General features: G+C 32.2%; 2 protein-coding genes across 4 annotated transcripts; both read left to right on the plus strand.

Annotated features, from left to right (window-relative positions):
- The first annotated feature begins 8290 nt into the window (after window positions 1-8290).
- LOC105156239 (uncharacterized) lies at window positions 8291-12712 on the plus strand. Of its 3 annotated transcripts, none has more exons than XM_011072314.3 (7): window positions 8291-8466; window positions 9258-9524; window positions 9659-9714; window positions 9831-9909; window positions 9997-10135; window positions 10813-10926; window positions 12183-12712. In XM_011072314.3, the coding sequence occupies exons 2-7, from the start codon at window positions 9355-9357 to the stop codon at window positions 12372-12374; spliced, it is 750 nt and encodes a 249-aa protein (XP_011070616.1). In that variant the 5' UTR covers window positions 8291-8466; window positions 9258-9354; the 3' UTR covers window positions 12375-12712. The 3 variants fall into 3 exon arrangements, with proteins under 3 accessions (XP_011070616.1, XP_011070617.1, XP_020553735.1); XM_011072315.3 differs by having other exon boundaries at window positions 8462-8601; XM_020698076.2 differs by lacking the exon at window positions 8291-8466 and adding an exon at window positions 8500-8658.
- A 1209-nt stretch (window positions 12713-13921) lies between these two features.
- On the plus strand, window positions 13922-16764 carry LOC105156241 (uncharacterized). Its single transcript, XM_011072317.3, has 4 exons — window positions 13922-14437; window positions 14537-14863; window positions 15807-15883; window positions 16266-16764. The coding sequence occupies exons 1-4, from the start codon at window positions 14236-14238 to the stop codon at window positions 16653-16655; spliced, it is 996 nt and encodes a 331-aa protein (XP_011070619.1). The 5' UTR covers window positions 13922-14235; the 3' UTR covers window positions 16656-16764.
- The last annotated feature ends 1191 nt before the right edge of the window (window positions 16765-17955 follow it).

Here is a 17955-nt window from a genome sequence, read left to right on the forward strand (position 1 = left end):
AAATTAAAAGATATAGAAACAAAATGCTAACACAAAATTAGTTAAGGACAAAAACATTAAATAAATTAAGCTACAAATCAAAAATGTACTTAAACCCGCGTATATATGAAACTTGTATCTATACTATATATAAAAAAAAAAAAAAGACCTTTCCTCTAAAAAACGGCGGTTATAACATTACAAAATCAACTTTATTATTATACCAATAATACCCCTAAGTTGATTTTCTTTTTCGTTTGTTGCTTTCTTTCTTTCTTTTTTAGAAATGCTAGTCATTATGGCACGTCGTTTTTGCGGGTATATAATAAATAATTTTTTATATTTTAATAGTATATTATAAATAAAAGTAAAATATATAAATCAATACATTATATTTTAAAAGAAAATAAAGAAAGAAATAAAAGAAAACTAACTTATCAATTAATGTAAATTTTGGAAAGTTAAATAAATTGAGGGGTATTTTTGGAATTATCAAAAATTGATGTGGTGGCGTCATTACCACTGTTTGTGAATATTGGGGGGCCTTTTTTTTTTTATATTAGTATAGATGATGTGTTGATTTATACATATTTTTTCTTTTCATAATATATTTTAAAATATAAAATATTAGTTATTATAGGCACACAAGAATAACGTGCCACAGCGGCTAATATATAAAATGTGAGCTCGACCAGCAATTCCATTTTTATCACTTTCAATAAAAAATTTTATTACATAGTTTTACGATAATTAATTCATTTGAAAAAATGAGGTTTTTATTTGGATTCACAATTAAGTGTTTGAACTAAGGAACGTGATATCCCTAGATTCTAGGTAGCACCGACATAAACTACGTACATATGCAACTTTGCTTTTAATGATCATTATAATCAAGCTCGCTTCATTACCTATATGCCTCCTTTACTTTTAAAATGGGATTAGTTAGTATAAATTAATATGAATAAAATATAGAATGAGATTAAATTATCATACTATATATCTTATTTATTTTTATTGATAAAATTTTGGAGAAATTAAACTTGAAAAATGTTAAAGAAATAAATCAGATAATTTTGTAGATATCTGAAAAATTAGAGTTATTCTGAACAAAATATTTTCATGTCTAGAGACAAATGTGTAAAATCATATACAATTCTCTTCAAGTGGACCAGATGGGATAATAAATCCCATCATGTTTGATGAGATTTAAATTCAAATCATCTTTTTATCATTATCTGTCACGATCACTCGAATTGACCTAAATACGCACAAGACATTGTTAATGTGTGATTAATATGGGACTCCAGTGTCTTAAGCTCTGAAAATTGGTGCTGGCATGTGAGACAGATAAAAAATTCTTATTCATATCAGATTTAATCGAATGAGATTAATTATACTTATTATGTAATTCTAATTTTGAACTGCACTAATTTTTTATATATGACATTAATTATTTGTATTTAATAAGTTGTACTTTAATCAAATAAGTAATCATTGGGTTACAAAAAATAGTGGGTAAATCATTTTGTCATATAAACTGTGCCCTTTTTTAAATTTTATAGTTTAATTTTTTATGTCAAATTATATCTTAATTTTATGATATTTACATTTTGTCATATATGATTATTTTTTGATCTGTTGTTTTGCTGGAAAAAACACTATATGCACTGAATATGTGATATTTTTTCCCATACATTGCACTTAAATATCAAATGTGCCGTGCATGTGTTGTTTTTTAGTAGAAAAATTGACTAAAAAATAGTTGTATAAATTTTATTAAATTGAAATGATAAATTGACAAAAAAAATAAAAAATGATAAAATATAATCAAGAACATAATTCAAATGCCAAAATATAATTTACTCAAAAATATATATAAGCATAAAAGGAGGGAGACAAGGGTTACCTAAAACAGGATCTATGTAATAAAATTGAATACATAATCTCAAACTGATTAAACACATGTCATTGTACTAAAATATGTCAAAAATCATAATTATTGTGTAACTAGTCATCTGTTTTATACATAACAAGTACAAAAACACACTAAAAAAAAAATTATTAATCCCTACACATGACAGATCAATATGATACCATGATCATTGGTGTGAAATTTTAATTCTGATCATGTTCAATTAATATTCATCATAATTTTACTTATGACCAAATTATTTATCATTTTTAACTGTTACAACTAATATTTGGCCTCAATTATAAAAAAAATATAGTAATTATTGTGCAATTATAATTAACTCATATTAATTAATTTACCGTAAATTTTAACTTTTAATGATCATAATAATTAACCACAATCAGAAATGATATATCTTCTAATAACACTTAGCTTTGGTATATCGGAACCAACTATTTAGTCCAATTCAAAAATGATCTCGGATATTCTTTCCTTGGATCTTCAAATTAAATAATCTCATTAATTATTACACTTCACATCCCCTGATATAAATTTCATAATTATTAAAAATATAAAATAAACCCCAAAATATTCTTACATTTGTAAATTATGTTCGATATCTTTTAGCATCATTCGGGACATAATAATGTGTAGAGTTAGAAGCAACACTGCAATGAGTGGACAATGATGAAAAAATTATTATATTATATAAAAAGCATTAGACCTATATATATATTAGTTAAAAACGCAAACCCTACTCCTCCATCCATGCACATGTATGTGTGTGTGTATATATATATAGCCTTTTAAGTTTGCCGTAAATCTTTCATACTTTCGTTTTCCTTTTTGGGTACTGCTGAGGCCCCTTTCACAGTCTAGACCTCTACACACAATTATAGACATTCAGAATTCAAGAACTTTGGCAGACCATTTAACCAACATTGATTGTGAAATATCAAATCTGTCCCCCTAAAATTCAAGAATTCCCTACTGCACTACGTGTCTTCACACTGCCAAAACTGTCCTCAATTGGTCTTTTTTTTTTTTTTTTTTATTTATCTCATTGGGGTGACCAAGAATGCCAGCCAGCTAGCTAGCTGCCAAAGGAAAAGAATCAAATACTAAAAAAAGATTGAGTAGATGAACAACAGTAACTGCAGCAATTAATACAAGAACAGTAATGTTCACAGGAGGTACCGCAGAGAATTGAAGTAGCAAAAACCCTAAAAAAAATAAAAATAAAGAAAATTAAAGCCATGCTACCATTAATTCTAATTCAGAGAGAAAATGAAAAGAGAGCAGAAGGGCTGATAGCAGAAGGAACATATACGTACACGCTCGATTTTCTCCAGCTCAAATCTAAAACTAACCATTAGAATCCGTAGTAGCAAAGCCTCTTATCCTTTTGTCTCTTAGTTGTGAAGAGGGTTCGGACCGGTGTGTACTAATCTCTTCTCCTCTTCATACAATTTGTCTTCTGATGATGAATAATGTGTGTGACTTCTCTCCACAAATTCTTGAGGACTTGAGGCTGATCTTGCATGTTGTCGGCCGAGAGACGGGGGTTTTGATCTGGCCTGGAAGCGACGTGCGCCACCGGAGGGAGCTTCTGAAAGAATCAAGAGGAAAGCAAGACAAAGAAGAAGAGCTATTCTTGAGGTGGTGGAGTCCCTGTCCGGCCATGTTTTTCTTCTTCTGCTAGTCCTATCGCCTTCCGAAGAAACCCTCATTTTCTTTATACCAAGTCTTGACAGAAAATGCTGGTCGCCCAGCAGTAGTAAAATCTTTCACTGACACTAGCTACTTGTATGTTAGTAGTACAAGAAAATTGGAGTCTGAAGTATAATCTAAGTACCCAAAACTTGGGAAATTCTTACCACGGAGAGAGAGAGAGAGAGAGAGAGAGAGAGAAGTGGAGAAACTGAAACTCTTTTCTTGTGTTATGGGTCTCAGTCACATGATATTGACCCTTGATTCCTGGGAACCTTCTTATGCATATATATGTTGTCTATCCCTTGCCTTTCTGTATCCCCCAACTTTGACCTTTTTCACTTCTTGTAATCTAAACAAGAATGATTTTGATACGCATGTTAAGGCCTGTTTGTTTTATATATATACAAACGTAAGTTTGTGCTTGGAGAGAGGGAGGATTGGGGGGTGAGGTGGGGGGTGGGTAGGGTACTTCACTGTCCTTTTCAGCATTAATATATATGCCGAACTCTACATTATTATACAAGTTAATTTGAATGTGAAAAATGGAGGGCGTTTTAATACATACTTACCAACTTATTTTCTTTCCTTCCCATCTTCCCTCAGGGTTTATGACAAAAGTCCTACGAACTTATGGTCATTTATGTATTAGACTTGGAAAGGACAAATTTGCCATCTTAAAATCAAAAAATAAGTAAATAATATAAGGATTCATACACTTTTTTGGTATAACACTTTATGTTTAGGTGCGTGGATCCATACATATGATAGGACCACTGATTATAAATATCATTTATCACCTTCGTCTATTAAGAGATCGTTTACTTTTGTAATTAGAAAAAGTAATAGTATGGGCCCATTTGGATCGAAAAAATAAAATAAAAGATGGTATAAATACACGAGATTTATCAAATAAAAGTATATTTTGATTTACTCAACTGATTTATAAATCATGCAATTAGAGGGGTATTTTTTATATTGTAGGACAAATTATGTGATCAAAATAAAATTTCCAAACTGAATTAGGACAAATTTGCATTGATAAAAGTAGCAAATTTCACAACATATGTAAACGGAAGTAATTGCCAGGGTCAGATCTATGGTGCTAATCGAGTTGATTGTGGCTTATTAATCCATGTGTATGAGTGCGTGTATAACATAATTAATTGAGGGGAAATTTTGAATTTTATGTCTTATATATAAGTTAATTTTTTGTGATTTTAGTTTTATTATTTTTAAATTAACCATATTTGCATTTTACAATTTCAAAAATTGCAATTTTAGTCCCAATTAAGGGTAAATTACATTTTTGGTCCCATAAGTGGACCCGATTCCAATTTTAGTCCCATACTAAGGGCAATTCGCACATTTGATCCCGTAAGTGGATTTTTTTTCCAATTTCAGTCCCGGTTGGGGATTTCCGTTAAAACTTAACGGAAACTGTTGAAATCCGTTAGGTGCTGTTAAATATGGAGGGAAAGCATGGAAAATTAGAGGAAAAATCAACAACTTGGTGGAAATTACACTATACCCTCTTCCTTCTATTTAAATCCCATTTCTTCATTTCTCTCTTGCATTTAGTAGAAAAAAATCTCACAAAATATGGCTGGTAATAGAGAAAATTTTTGTTATTGTGGAAGGCTTGCAATTTTGAAAACCTCATGGACCAACGACAACCCAGGTAGGAGGTTTTTTGGGTATACGAAAAAAAGAAGCGGATGTGGTTTTTTTCATTGGGAAGATCCGCCGATGTGTGCAAGGGCAAATGTTATCATACCCGGATTGATTCGAAAACTGAATAGAATGGAGGACAAAATTGCACAGATGCAACGAAAACAAACTGTTTTAGTTTATTTTTTGGTTGTATCTTGGCTTATGGTGTTGTTTTAGAAGGAAGAGGGTATAGTGTAATTTCCACCAAGTTGTTGATTTTTTCTCCAATTCTCCATGCTTTCCCTCCAATTCTACATGCTTTCCCTCCATATTTAACAACACATAACGGATTTCAGCAGCTGCCGTTAAGTTTTAACGGAAATCCCCAACCGGGACTGAAATTGGAAAAAAAATCCACTTACGGGACCAAATGTACGAATTGCCCTTAGTATGGGACTAAAATTAGAATCGAGTCCACTTATGGGACCAAAAATGTAATTTACCCCCAATTAACCTTAAATTTGTTAAGTATTTTACGGAAATATAAGTTTCGTTAAGTTTTGAGGGGTGTAGTTGAATTTTTTGTTAGAAATTTAACAGAATTAAAGTTGGGGATTAAAATTATAACATTTTTAGAATTATGGGATAAAACGTAATGATTTAAAAATTTATAGAACCAAAATGACAACTTAAATTATCACTATTACTTCTCATTCAGAGTCAGTTTGTTGTTATATCTATCACATTGCTAAGCAACGAAGACTTCCATTTTTTTCTATCTTTAACATTGTTCAGGTTGACACATGGGAATTTTATAGACAACACACCATATTTAGATGTCAATATTTCTTACACATTGTTGTTTGATCACAGAAGAACCATATGGACTTACCTCATGAAGCACAAGTCACAAGTTGTTAGGGTCGGAAAAATTAAAATTTACGTTCCATAATTTAGTCTATTTATAATTTTGATCCATTATTTTACGACTCAACATATTTAGTTTCACAAATTCAAAAAAATTATAATTTACATCCCGTCACTATGTAAGAATTACAATTTAAATCTCATAATCGTAAATGAGCTAAGTTATAAATATTTGGATAACTTTTTCACCATTAAGGATTTGGGCCATGCAAAATACTTACTTGGTCTTCAAATTGCTTGGTCTCCCACTGACAGGGATAAATGCATTTTTTGTTCTTAAATATAGTCACTAATGATTTTGGTTTTCAAATAATTTAATATTGCAATTTAAGTGTTCAAACTTTAATTTTTTTTGGCACTTTTGGTCATTTCGTTAAATTTAACTAGCATTCATCTAAAGTGGAAAAGTTGCTATTTTTCTCCCATTTTTTGGTGTTTTTCAAGTTGTAATCTAATTCATCCATTATTCTTATTTTTCTTTAAATTTGAAAAGAGAAAAACTTGACATATTTTGCTTTATAAAATTTTCAAAATAAAATTAAAATTAAAAAAAATTAACATATTCAATCCTCTGTTTTATAAAATTTTGTAAATTGGAAGTATAATTTCACCCAAAATAGGCTTTAAGTTATAAAGGAAAGGGTATGTCCTCGTCGTCTTAACTTAAAGCCCACCTGCGAGGATCTGTTGTCCAAACCAAAGATTTGCAATTCCACTGTGTTTCCAACTATGTATGCGTATAACGACAAACGACAGAAGCATCCAATCACAGTACCACACCAATATTTTATTATAATTATATACTACTCAACTCAATTTATTTATTATTCGCCAATTAAATTATACCTAAATACAGATCTAAACATATGTGTAGAATTTGTTCATTTAATACACTCAAATATTATTATATATATACATATCATGTGGTGTTCAACAATAAATTAATCACATTTCTAACTGCTTTTCATAAGCTGGTTGAATATTATCAAACCAAATGCCAACTACTATTTAATACTTTTATTGATATGTGGTCTAAATTTCAGCACTCGACAGATATTATTAAGGATTATTTTACTTGTTTTTACGGATGGCCTCCACATATTAATTAGTAAGATTTTCCAGCCCAAAATTTATTATCACATTAATTCAAAACGATCACCTCATTATTCAGTTTGCTATTAGTTATTATTAGTTACGAGTTCAAATATTCAGCTAGATATGAATATTTATCTTATTTTCTATATATTTAGCCAAACACGCTAAAGAATAAGATTAGAGAGAACAAAAAAAATATTAGCTGAATACTTAAACTTTTGTAATTAGTAAGTGATAACAAAATAGACAATATCAAACCAAAACATGAAAATCAATGATAAAATACGCAATTGAAGACATAGCAAGTCGAAAGGGGGTTAGATGCTTCATTTTTTCAAAATGTTAAGTGCCTTTTAAATATATCTTTTTAATTTAAGGAAATTTTATGTCTATTTTGATGTATTTTAAATATAACCCGTAATGTACATAGCTAAAATTACGTTTGTAATGTTGTGCTTTGTTTCTAATTCACGCTCTATTTGAGTGTGTTTTTGCCCATTAGTTTTTCAATGGAGTAGATTTTGAACCGTTAATTTTATATTTTATTGAAAAATGAGGGGCAAGATCGTGTTTGATTTTCAGTTTTCGTAAAATTAAAATATTTAATATAAAAAATATCAAAATAAAATATAAAATAATTATATTATATATCTAAGTTTTTAATTAAAATACAATTTAAAATATATGTATATATATAATTAGTTTATTTTAAAAAATAAGTAAAGAAAAAATTCTAATTGTTCAAATGAGTTAAATCATCCTGATTTCTTGAATTTTTGTAATTTTATACGAAAACTTTTAATTTGAATTTTTTTTATTTTTTATTCAACTCGGAAATCTTAAGACAATTCAAAAATTAATGAAATTATAAAAAAAAATTCTAAATATGTCAAACATGTTGATAGTAATTATTTTTTTCTTTATTTTTTTATATTTTTAAAATTAATATACATCTAATATGTATTCGTATGTGATACTATATCGAATAATTTTTCAATAATTGCATTATTGGTGGGCAGCCCAACTAAAGCAACACAAGAATGTGCGAGCACACCTCACATTCTCGAGGAGATTCGGTATCTATCATTTACAAATTTGACCAATCGATGCCCTGGATTTTCCGATAACCAATCAAGTATTTTAATTAAATACGTTTCTCATCAAGTTGCAAGAAGATTCGTGTTTCTCGGGTAATTTTCTTCCTCTTGTCTCGTTAGAATGGTGTTCCTTTTCTTGGTAACTCAGGGGCCTGGTTTATGGGTTTGGGGATTTGCTTGTTGATTTCTTGGATTTTATGCAACGGACTGTGGGAAAATGCAACCTGGGTAATGGCCATTAATGTTTATTTGGTTATTGTTTAGGTGTTCTTCGTGTTGGATTCTGTAAGTATCTGGGTTCAAGGTCTGTGGATCATTCATGCAAAAAGCTCGTCCTTTTTCACGAATTTGTAATAGTAAAGTTTGCGTTATTTGTTCTTGATTACATCTGGTGCTCACTGTCCCTTGATTAAGTTCGATTATGCCCTTTTTGACCTAGAGAGATGATTAGGGCGAAACAAGAATTCAATTTAGGAAACTTGATTTTGATCGGCACCTAAGTGATCTTTAATCACGACTTGGGAAAACCCACCATCCATTTGAAGGAGATAAAAGATTTTGCATGTTCGTTTGTTGGGGAAGAAAAGTTGGAGGGAGATGGTCACATTAACTGAGACAGGGTATGAGCAAAAGAGTGGGAAGCTACTGAGAGGATTAGGAAACTTTTTTTATTGAAAACCTTATGAATTGCCTGTTTATGTAATAGTTGGCTGTACCGGTAGGGAAGATGCTGTGAAAATAGCCCGAATGTTTAAATTCAATGTTTTACTGCAAAGTTTGAAGTTTTTGTTTATGATTCTGATTCGATCTTCTCTTTCCATTCTTGTGTTTTAGCTTTTAATAGATGGTGTCCTAAAATATTATTATGCATCAATTAATTGCAGTGACTAAACCTTTGTGCATTCCCCCTACACCGTTTTGAGGCTTGTATGTTATTTCTGGCAATCAGTCCAATTCAATTGACTGATTGCCAAATAGCATATGACTCCCGCGGATGCTTTGAAGCCTAGTAAAGCCTTAAATGGAGTGCATGGGGTTCATATGCTGCCACATTCACCATTTACATTCCAAGAGATAAAGCAACATGGTGATCTCAATCAATCAGCTAGTGGAACTTCAAATATTGGGAGCAACCAATCGATAATAGCACAGTAAGCCTAAAGTCCTTGTTGTTTAACATTTTATCGTATTCTTTGACATTTGATTGTGTACGAACTTCTATAGGGTACATACTAATTTGTTTTGTCAATGATTGTTCAACTAACTTTAGTATGTTAATTATCAGGAAAGTTTGGCAGCAGAAGCATTCCTTCCTCGTGCCAATACATTGTGGTCTTAGCGGTATTTCACACCTAAAATCTTTTTCTTTCTAAATGAATTACCTCTCTGCTATTTTTCTGTTCCTTCTTTTTTCTGGTGGCTTCTGTCTGCACTAATGAATTATTTACTCTTCTTAGGTGATAGAAACCTCGCCGAATCAGTTGTTAATGTGCTTACTTCACTTCCTTTTATTGCCCTTGGAATCCAGGCCCCAAGGTGATAATGTTATATCCATCAGAAGTGCATTGCAACTGAAATTTCAAATTGTGTGCTATTTCTAATAGTCTGCTTTGGCTGATACAGGAAAAATGTTAATTGTAAAATCTATGCAAATTCATTAATTGGGGTAGGAGTTGCCTCCAGTTTGTACCATTCTTCAAGAGGTAAATGGAGGAAGTATTTCAGATGGGCTGATTACGCAATGATAGCCACAGCAACAGTGGTGAGTATAAATGTCCAAGTGGTCTAAGTGTTACGTCCTTCATTACTTGTAGAAACTTTTTGTGACATATGGAGCTATGCTTAAAGCAATAAGTTTGTAGTTTAGCTCTTATTTCTAATCAATTGCTGCAGATTTTATAAACTATGTTCTTGGCATGGCAATTTTTACAGAATTGAGGAGATAAGTTTGGATTTTTATGGCGTTGCTCTGTGCATTTATCCTGTTTTTTAGTACATTTGTGTTGGTCTCTATCAATTGCAATACTGGAGGTTGTTATAATTGTATCTCCATAAATAAGCTTTTGATTGCAACCCTTGGCAACTTCATAGTATAAACCACGATTTTGTTTCAATGGCATACTGTCATAGAAGTAAGAGTCCAATGGTCTATGGTTTACTGATAGGGAAGGACAGATTTGTTTACTCAAAATGAACAATCCAACCTTTTCTAGTGTGAAATTTTCTGTTCATCCCTTCTAGAAATGTGGTAATATGAGACTAACTATGTTTTGCTGAATGCCTGTGCTTTTGGTTTCCAAAATCACCAGAAGGAACATACATGATATTAATTCTAGACAGAACAATCAATCTGTAAGCCATGAGTTTTTCTTTATATTCAGCGTCTGGCACCTTTTGGTTTATTGGTCACATTGCTAAAGCAACTTAGCTCCTTTGCAGTGTCTGTCAAGAGCAATTAGGAAAGAGAACTCAAAGTTGTTGATGGCAGCATCCGCTATGTGTCTACCAATACAGCCTCTGATGGTGTCAGCAGTTCACACTGGATTGATGGAGGTAACATCGGCATCTCTGAGTTTCGGGATTCACTGAATTCAGATTTTGGATGTATTCCGACCATCCTGTTTATCTCTATGATGTCTGGCAGTTTGTTTATGTTTTCATTTTCAATTTTTAGTTTTTGAAACAGTAATTAAAGTGTGAAGAAAACATGTTTGTTTATACGTATTCTTACTGGAAATATATTGATTTGATACCACAATCCAATATAAAACACAATCTCATTAACTAATCCAAATATATTCTCATTTCATAGAAAACCTGTACAAAATTGAAAACACATATTTTCTGCTGAAATTGAAATTGAAAACATAAACAACCGTAGGAATCTCTGACTACAACCTGATTGGATCTGATGGGAGTCACTTTTTGGTTTTGAGCTTTGCCAATCACATGATTTACTGCTTTGATTGTCAGGAAATGATAAGCTAAATGTTAAATAAAAGCCACCCACCTTTACTACTATGCTGCGACTAAGTTCATCACATTAGTGTGGGCATGGTAGTATATTCAGCTATATTTACTCTTGGCTGTTTTTAAACTGTTGCAAAGGATGTCTTGTTTGTGCTAGAGGCAAAGAGTGCTAAGGGTAGTGTCAAAAAGATGGCAAGACGTTTGATGCAATTGCTCATACATGACTTTTGTTTTTCTTGTTTCTTGATATAATTTGTACTTAATCCTCTGATTTAAATGATAAACTACTGCTATATTTGTTCATTAGATATTACACGAGATTGACTAAACAGTCTTACAAACACATCCAAGAGAGTTTGAAGTTATCTCATCTATTCTTCCTTAAAATTCGTCATGATAAGTTCCATATTAAGAATTATTTAGTTATGGAGACTTTGAAGCTCATTGACTTAAGTGAGTTACAACTAAACCAGTGGACCTCTTTTATTTCATTATACCTTCAGAATATAAAATTTAAAATATAAGTTTTACCGTTATGCCTCCACCATATATGCATATCCAACCTTCCCCCAACCTATCATTTGTGGTGCCCCATTTTCTGTTGTATCATGAATTAAGATTACTCATACCAAACAGATCTAGTAGACTAGCATGGGCTCATATACAGCATCCGGAGTATGCCATTCAACACTCCATATTCATGGTTTACCATTCATACATAGATGAATATGAGCTCTTTTTGTATGATATCTGAATCCTAAATCCTGGAGTGCAATTTCTTTCTTTTTGTCTAAATGAAGAAGTTCTTTGACACAAACAATTTCTGATAATTCGTTCAGGTTGCATTTGCAAAGAGAGCGTCTGAAGATCCCGATCTCAGGATGGCACACAACGTGCATAAGATGTCTTCAGTAGTAGGCGGAGCCCTTTTCATTGCGGATGATCTTTTCCCTGAAACCCCATTTCTACATGCTGGTTGGCATCTCGCCGCTGCTGTTGGAGTTGGCACTTGCAACAAACTCTTGGAGTAGTTAATCTGTCCTCATTAATTTGCCGAAAATACCTATCCATGAATCTCAACTCCGAGTCCCTCCACAGGTAGGACAAGGAAAAGGATATGCCATATAGAATATTTCTACAACGTAAATACAAGAAGCGCGTCTTCAATTGGTTAAGGAGTACTTATATTTGCATCAAGTTATTGAATATGAACACAAAAAAGAACAGTACTATTCTTTATTTATGATCAAGAATCATCAGTTCGTGTTATATACATTTGTAAGCTGCACAGAGATCAATGGCTGTAAATTCGCCAACCATAATTTTCATTTTTGGAGAATATATATAGTTGTGTCACTGTCAAGTACTATATCATAGTTTTTCTATATTAACTTCTTTACCTTGAATCGTTTGAGTCGGTTGTGAACGCCTTATGAACTGGAACAACATAGAGGAAGGGCATTTATTCCGTGCAGGTGTACGCTGTAAACAGTTTTAATATGCTAATAAATTCCTTAAAAAGATTAGTCCTTCATTGAAAATTGCATTATCTATACTATAACGTCCAAGACTAACTAATTTTGGTTAATTAATAAAATACGGGTCGACTGAAAATAGCTTATCTACTCAATAAATATTTGTCTCTTTAACTAATTAATCATGCACGTTAATTCATTTCATGTTCTAATAATTTATTCATTTTTATTTTCCTACACGGCTTTATTTAATTAAATAAATATAACTAAAAATTCATGGAGTGTGATTTTCAATCAAGTGAAATACGAAAAAGTTTGAGAAGTATAGGGGAAGGTGTAGTCAATTATTATTTCAGCTTTGTATAAATGCAGTGTAATAATTAAATTCGTGGACAAGTACTCCAAGAAACAACATAAATTGAGTTATGACAACATTGAAGCAAAAGAATAATAGTACTCCTACCCCGTATGGTTAGTGGTTAGAAACATGAGTAACATGCAATTAATAAATATATGGTTAGTTGCACGAGTGCATACAAATAATAAATGGACAATATATATGAAATTAAATGTAATGTGTGTAATAATTCATCAATAATAATCCCTTGTAATTTGGGGGGAACTCATGTACAAAGACTAGTAGCTAGGTAGAGTAGTCAAAGTGTAGAGTAAGTAAAGGTCATTATGAGGCTTCAAATCACGAACTTTTTTGGTAGGCGAAGAACTAAATTGTGGGGGCGTGGGGTTTAGTTTAGTTGTGCATTAATCAAGAAAAAAGCAAATTCTTTGCGTTCTTGTGTGTGTGTGAGAGAGAGAGAGAGAATTGGAACACGAAGATGAAGAAATGTGAAAGGCACGAGACTATGCTATTGTGGGTTTTGGGGTGGGGTGGGGGGTGGGGGCCGACTGCCGACTGATATGTGAACAACGTAGGCGTAAAAGGCGATAACAAGACATTGAAGTCCCAATGACACGCTTACTCATAATCTCATCATTGTCACGTCGCTTTTACCATCCACCCCTCTCCCAGAATTTCACACCACCCCTTTTTCCTATTTCTTTTCAAGTTCTTTGCATGCCCCTTAATTTCTTGTCCTTCTCTCTCTCTCTCTCTCTCTCTCTCTCTTGAATGTGAATATATATATATATATACACAAACATATGACAGGGTAGACCTTGCTCCGTTGCTTCTTTGTAATACCAAGAAAAAAACCCTTCTCCTTGCATTCTCTCCTTTTGTTCCCTGTTAAGTCTTTATCTCTCTATCAGGCATGCAGAATCCCCTTTCACATATATTTACTTAGCCCACCAAGCATTCAAACATGCACTTTCTACCTTATAACTCTCTTTCATGTTACATATATGCTATCTAATCTAATAAATCAATCATCATTCACTTCATATTTGCCACTCAATTATGTGGATATTGAAGTGTAATGACAACAGCCAAAATGGGAAGACGATGTCGACAGATCCATTATCCGCAGGCCGGAAGCTCCGGCCTCTAATGCCAAGGCCAATCACTAGCTACACCACCAATACTGGCGCATTTTCAACACCAACAACCCCTTGTTGTTGCTTTCACAACCCTAACTTCTCTGCGTGGAACCAACCCCTAAGTACACATATATATGCAGCCATAACTTAAACTTTTAGATAAGACACTCATTCATCTACATGCAGTTCATATATGTAAATATTTGCAACCTTTTCTGCAGGCGGTGCGTGTGCTGATTATGGAGTTAAAAGAGAGATCATGAGTAGAACGCCACTGGTGAGCTCCAGATGGAATCCGACACCGGAGCAGCTGCACGCCCTTGAAGAAATGTACCAACGCGGAACCAAAACGCCGTCTGCGGAACAAATCCAGCAGATTGCTGCAAAACTTAGAAGGTTTGGTAAGATTGAAGGGAAGAATGTGTTTTACTGGTTTCAGAACCACAAGGCGAGGGAGAGGCAGAAAAAGCGTCGGCAGCTTGAGTTGTCTGCCGGAAAAAAGATGGGCTATAATGCTGAGACCACTCGGCAAGAACGAAGACAATCAGGTGAAAATTTTTCAAAATTATTTCATTATCTTCTGCTGGTTTCATGTATATAGTTGTCAAGTCCATGGTCTTATCTAAATTAATTACATAGCAAATATAATAGATTTCTCGTACACTTTAAGAAAAATAACCAATAATCCAATGTAATCGGGATAAGAATTTTTTCGTTTCTCTATTTGGAAATTCAAAGTTGAAGTTTTTGTTTCCTTTTCTTTTCTCTAAGTATAAATAATTTCCTATTTCAGATTGTATTTTGTTTGTAGATTGAATTTTCTATTTTGAATCATGTTGTATTTTCTATTTATTTAATATATACACTTCATGTATATAAAAGTTAATTTATTAAAAAGATTATATTAAATAAGATTGAAAAAATACAATATAATTTGGATTAGAATATCTTATAAAGTTTGCTAGAGAATATCATGGGTTCAAAAGAGAAAGATCACAAATTTCTAAACATCCACTTTGTACACAAGATTGGACTTTTGTGATATGGACCCTATAACTTTGTTCTTTTCTGCCAGTTTATGAATAGATGGAATTTTGATTTATCAAAAAAAAAAAAAAAGAATAGAATATGCATTAGAGTTGGAATAAAAATTTCAATCTGTTTATAAGCATATCACCTTCTAGTGATAAGACCACAATATGGAATAAGGAATTGAGTGCTGAAAAAAATTAAATTTTTCCAACAAATAAAAGTAATGTCACATCATTATTTAGTTAAAATGATGTATTTAAAAAACAAAATATATCATTCCAGAAAGAGTGAAATATTTATTTTTTGAGATGTTCCAAAAAAGAAATGGAGACAAAAAAAAATATGGATAGTGGAAGGACATGTTTGCAGTATAGTATAATTTGTGTCTTTTCACTAAAGACACATTCTCATATATGCAAAAGTCATAATAAATCTTGCAAAACATGATTTGACTTGCAGGATTGAGCAGGAAATATTTGGAAATTGAGCATCCTAAGAGCTTGTCTGCACCCTCAAACTGCACCACAACTTCGCAGGTACATAAACATATTTTCTTACATCAAAATCTGTACCTTAATCTCCACCCTTTGCAAGTTAGACAATCCCATTGCACAAGTTCATCAAAAACAAACAAAAAAGAAAAAAGAAAAAGAAAACCATTGCACAAAACTCAAAACCTGACTTTGATGACTTACAAGACACAACAAAAAATTATATAGCTTGAGGTCAAAAATTGAATGCAAAGTGAGGGAAAGCCTTTGCATGATGGGAAAAGAATGAGGCTAAAAAGCTGCACTCTACACTTTCTGTTGGGGCTGTTGTCATGAAAAGGTTTAGAATTTCTTGGACAAAGTGCAAGAAAATCACACTCACCTTTCTTATATATTAATTGATTTGTAAGAAAATTTTCTTTTTCAGTATTCTGCACCAGTAGTGGTAGAAGAACGTCAAAAAGATGAGTGGACACAATTGGATCAGAAGGAATTGCAGCAGATTATAACAGCAAAGACTACTCAACGCAGCTGCTGGCAATTGGACTTATCTTCTTGCATGACTGCTCCCAACAACTCTGCACTACTCAAAATTACTGCTCCGGACCAAGAAAATGAGAAACCCTTTATTGCAGTTAATAAGGATGTGAGAGATGTTGAGAGTGAGATCAAGGAAATTAATCAAACTCTTCAGCTGTTTCCTGTAAGGAGCAGTGGTTTGAGTTCCTCTGAGGAAGAGAATGATGATGAGGTTTCAAGTGTAGCAACAAAATTGGCACCTAATCAGTTTTATGAGTTCCTTCCTACAAAACGTTGAGGAACACATAATATTATGTGGGTCGGTTCGTAGGTATCTAGGAGATGTACTATGTGAGTCTGTTTTCATTGTATTGATCATGTTTATGTATCATATGCTTTTTGTGTAATGGCTAATATCTAGCTTATATAATATATAATATATAAGTATTGTGTAATGTGTTTGTGGTTTATCAACATATAAAAATGTGTATTTTAGCAAAGGGAAAATTATGTAGTCCTCCCGTAAGGTTGGATGTAATTATATATAAATTCTATGTGGTATGAAAATTTATATTTAGTGTAATTTTATGTGATTTGAGAAATTACATCTGGTATCGCTAACGTTTATTTTTGTCTATAAAATACATACCTCTATTAATTAAAATTTACCAAATTTATTGATATAACAAAAAATTTGAATGAAAATCATCCAAATTTAATCTCGATTAAATTATTATTGATTTATTGCATGTTAAACAGATTTTTTATAAACAAACCACCCTTATAGATCTTCACACGCTAGAACATATGAGGAAGTATATCATAATTTGATCAGAAAAGATTCGTTCAGCCTGCAATAAGCTAATCGAGATTAAATATGAATTTTCACTCATTTTTTTTTCTAATAACTGTTAATTTGGTGATTTTTGATAAATTATCTATTTATTAAATAAAAATAAACACCAGAGTATTAACATAATTTTTCAAATCATATACAATATACGTATAATTTATATCAAATCTGAAGAGAGAATCGATGTAATTACCCCTTTTAACAATCATAGTTAGTCTTTTTCTTCGTCATTTTCCCTCGAAACCTGTTTCGTGTCACAATGGTAATACACCCGACAAATATATTCAATGTATAAACTATTTGGAAAACATTAAGCCAATAAAATGATGTGGACCTGCTCTGTTTTTCAGCATTAGAGTAGAGGTGCATAAGTGACAATGATCCTAAAAGCAATTCATCCTCACATAGAAAAAAATACAATTGTCTGGGACTATATAAATTATATCTTTCTGAGTATATATTATTAGTATGGTTGAAGAAATGTGTGCGCCCATAGACTCATCCCTGAACGCAAATTGGCATGCCACTTCGAAATGAATGAGTAAAATTTGAAATAAGGAGAGAAGTGGCGGTGTGGTGGCACTCATGGCATGCATGGAACCGACCATAAAATCTAGACAGAATCTACGTAAGAAAAAGACATTAATATTCTGAGTAGAGTACATAATAGTCTCTGGCAGTAAGAGGTTGGTAGGCCTCCTCCTTGGCCGTGTCCCAACCAGACAAAATTTGACACTGTATTTAC

This window comes from Sesamum indicum, linkage group LG2 (genome assembly GCF_026168435.1).
Source record: "Sesamum indicum cultivar Baizhima isolate 11 linkage group LG2, ASM2616843v1, whole genome shotgun sequence".
Taxonomy (NCBI): Eukaryota; Viridiplantae; Streptophyta; class Magnoliopsida; order Lamiales; family Pedaliaceae; genus Sesamum; species Sesamum indicum.

Coding starts and splice junctions, on each gene's coding strand:
- LOC105156239 (XM_011072314.3), top strand. CDS start 9,355: ATGACTCCCGCGGATGCTTTGAAGCCTAGTAAAGCCTTAAATGGAGTG. Junction 9,525..9,658: donor AACCAATCGATAATAGCACA/GTAAGCCTAAAG, acceptor GTTAATTATCAG/GAAAGTTTGGCAGCAGAAGC. Junction 9,715..9,830: donor AATACATTGTGGTCTTAGCG/GTATTTCACACC, acceptor TACTCTTCTTAG/GTGATAGAAACCTCGCCGAA.
- LOC105156241 (XM_011072317.3), top strand. CDS start 14,236: ATGTGGATATTGAAGTGTAATGACAACAGCCAAAATGGGAAGACGATG. Junction 14,864..15,806: donor GCAAGAACGAAGACAATCAG/GTGAAAATTTTT, acceptor TTTGACTTGCAG/GATTGAGCAGGAAATATTTG. Junction 15,884..16,265: donor ACTGCACCACAACTTCGCAG/GTACATAAACAT, acceptor TTTCTTTTTCAG/TATTCTGCACCAGTAGTGGT.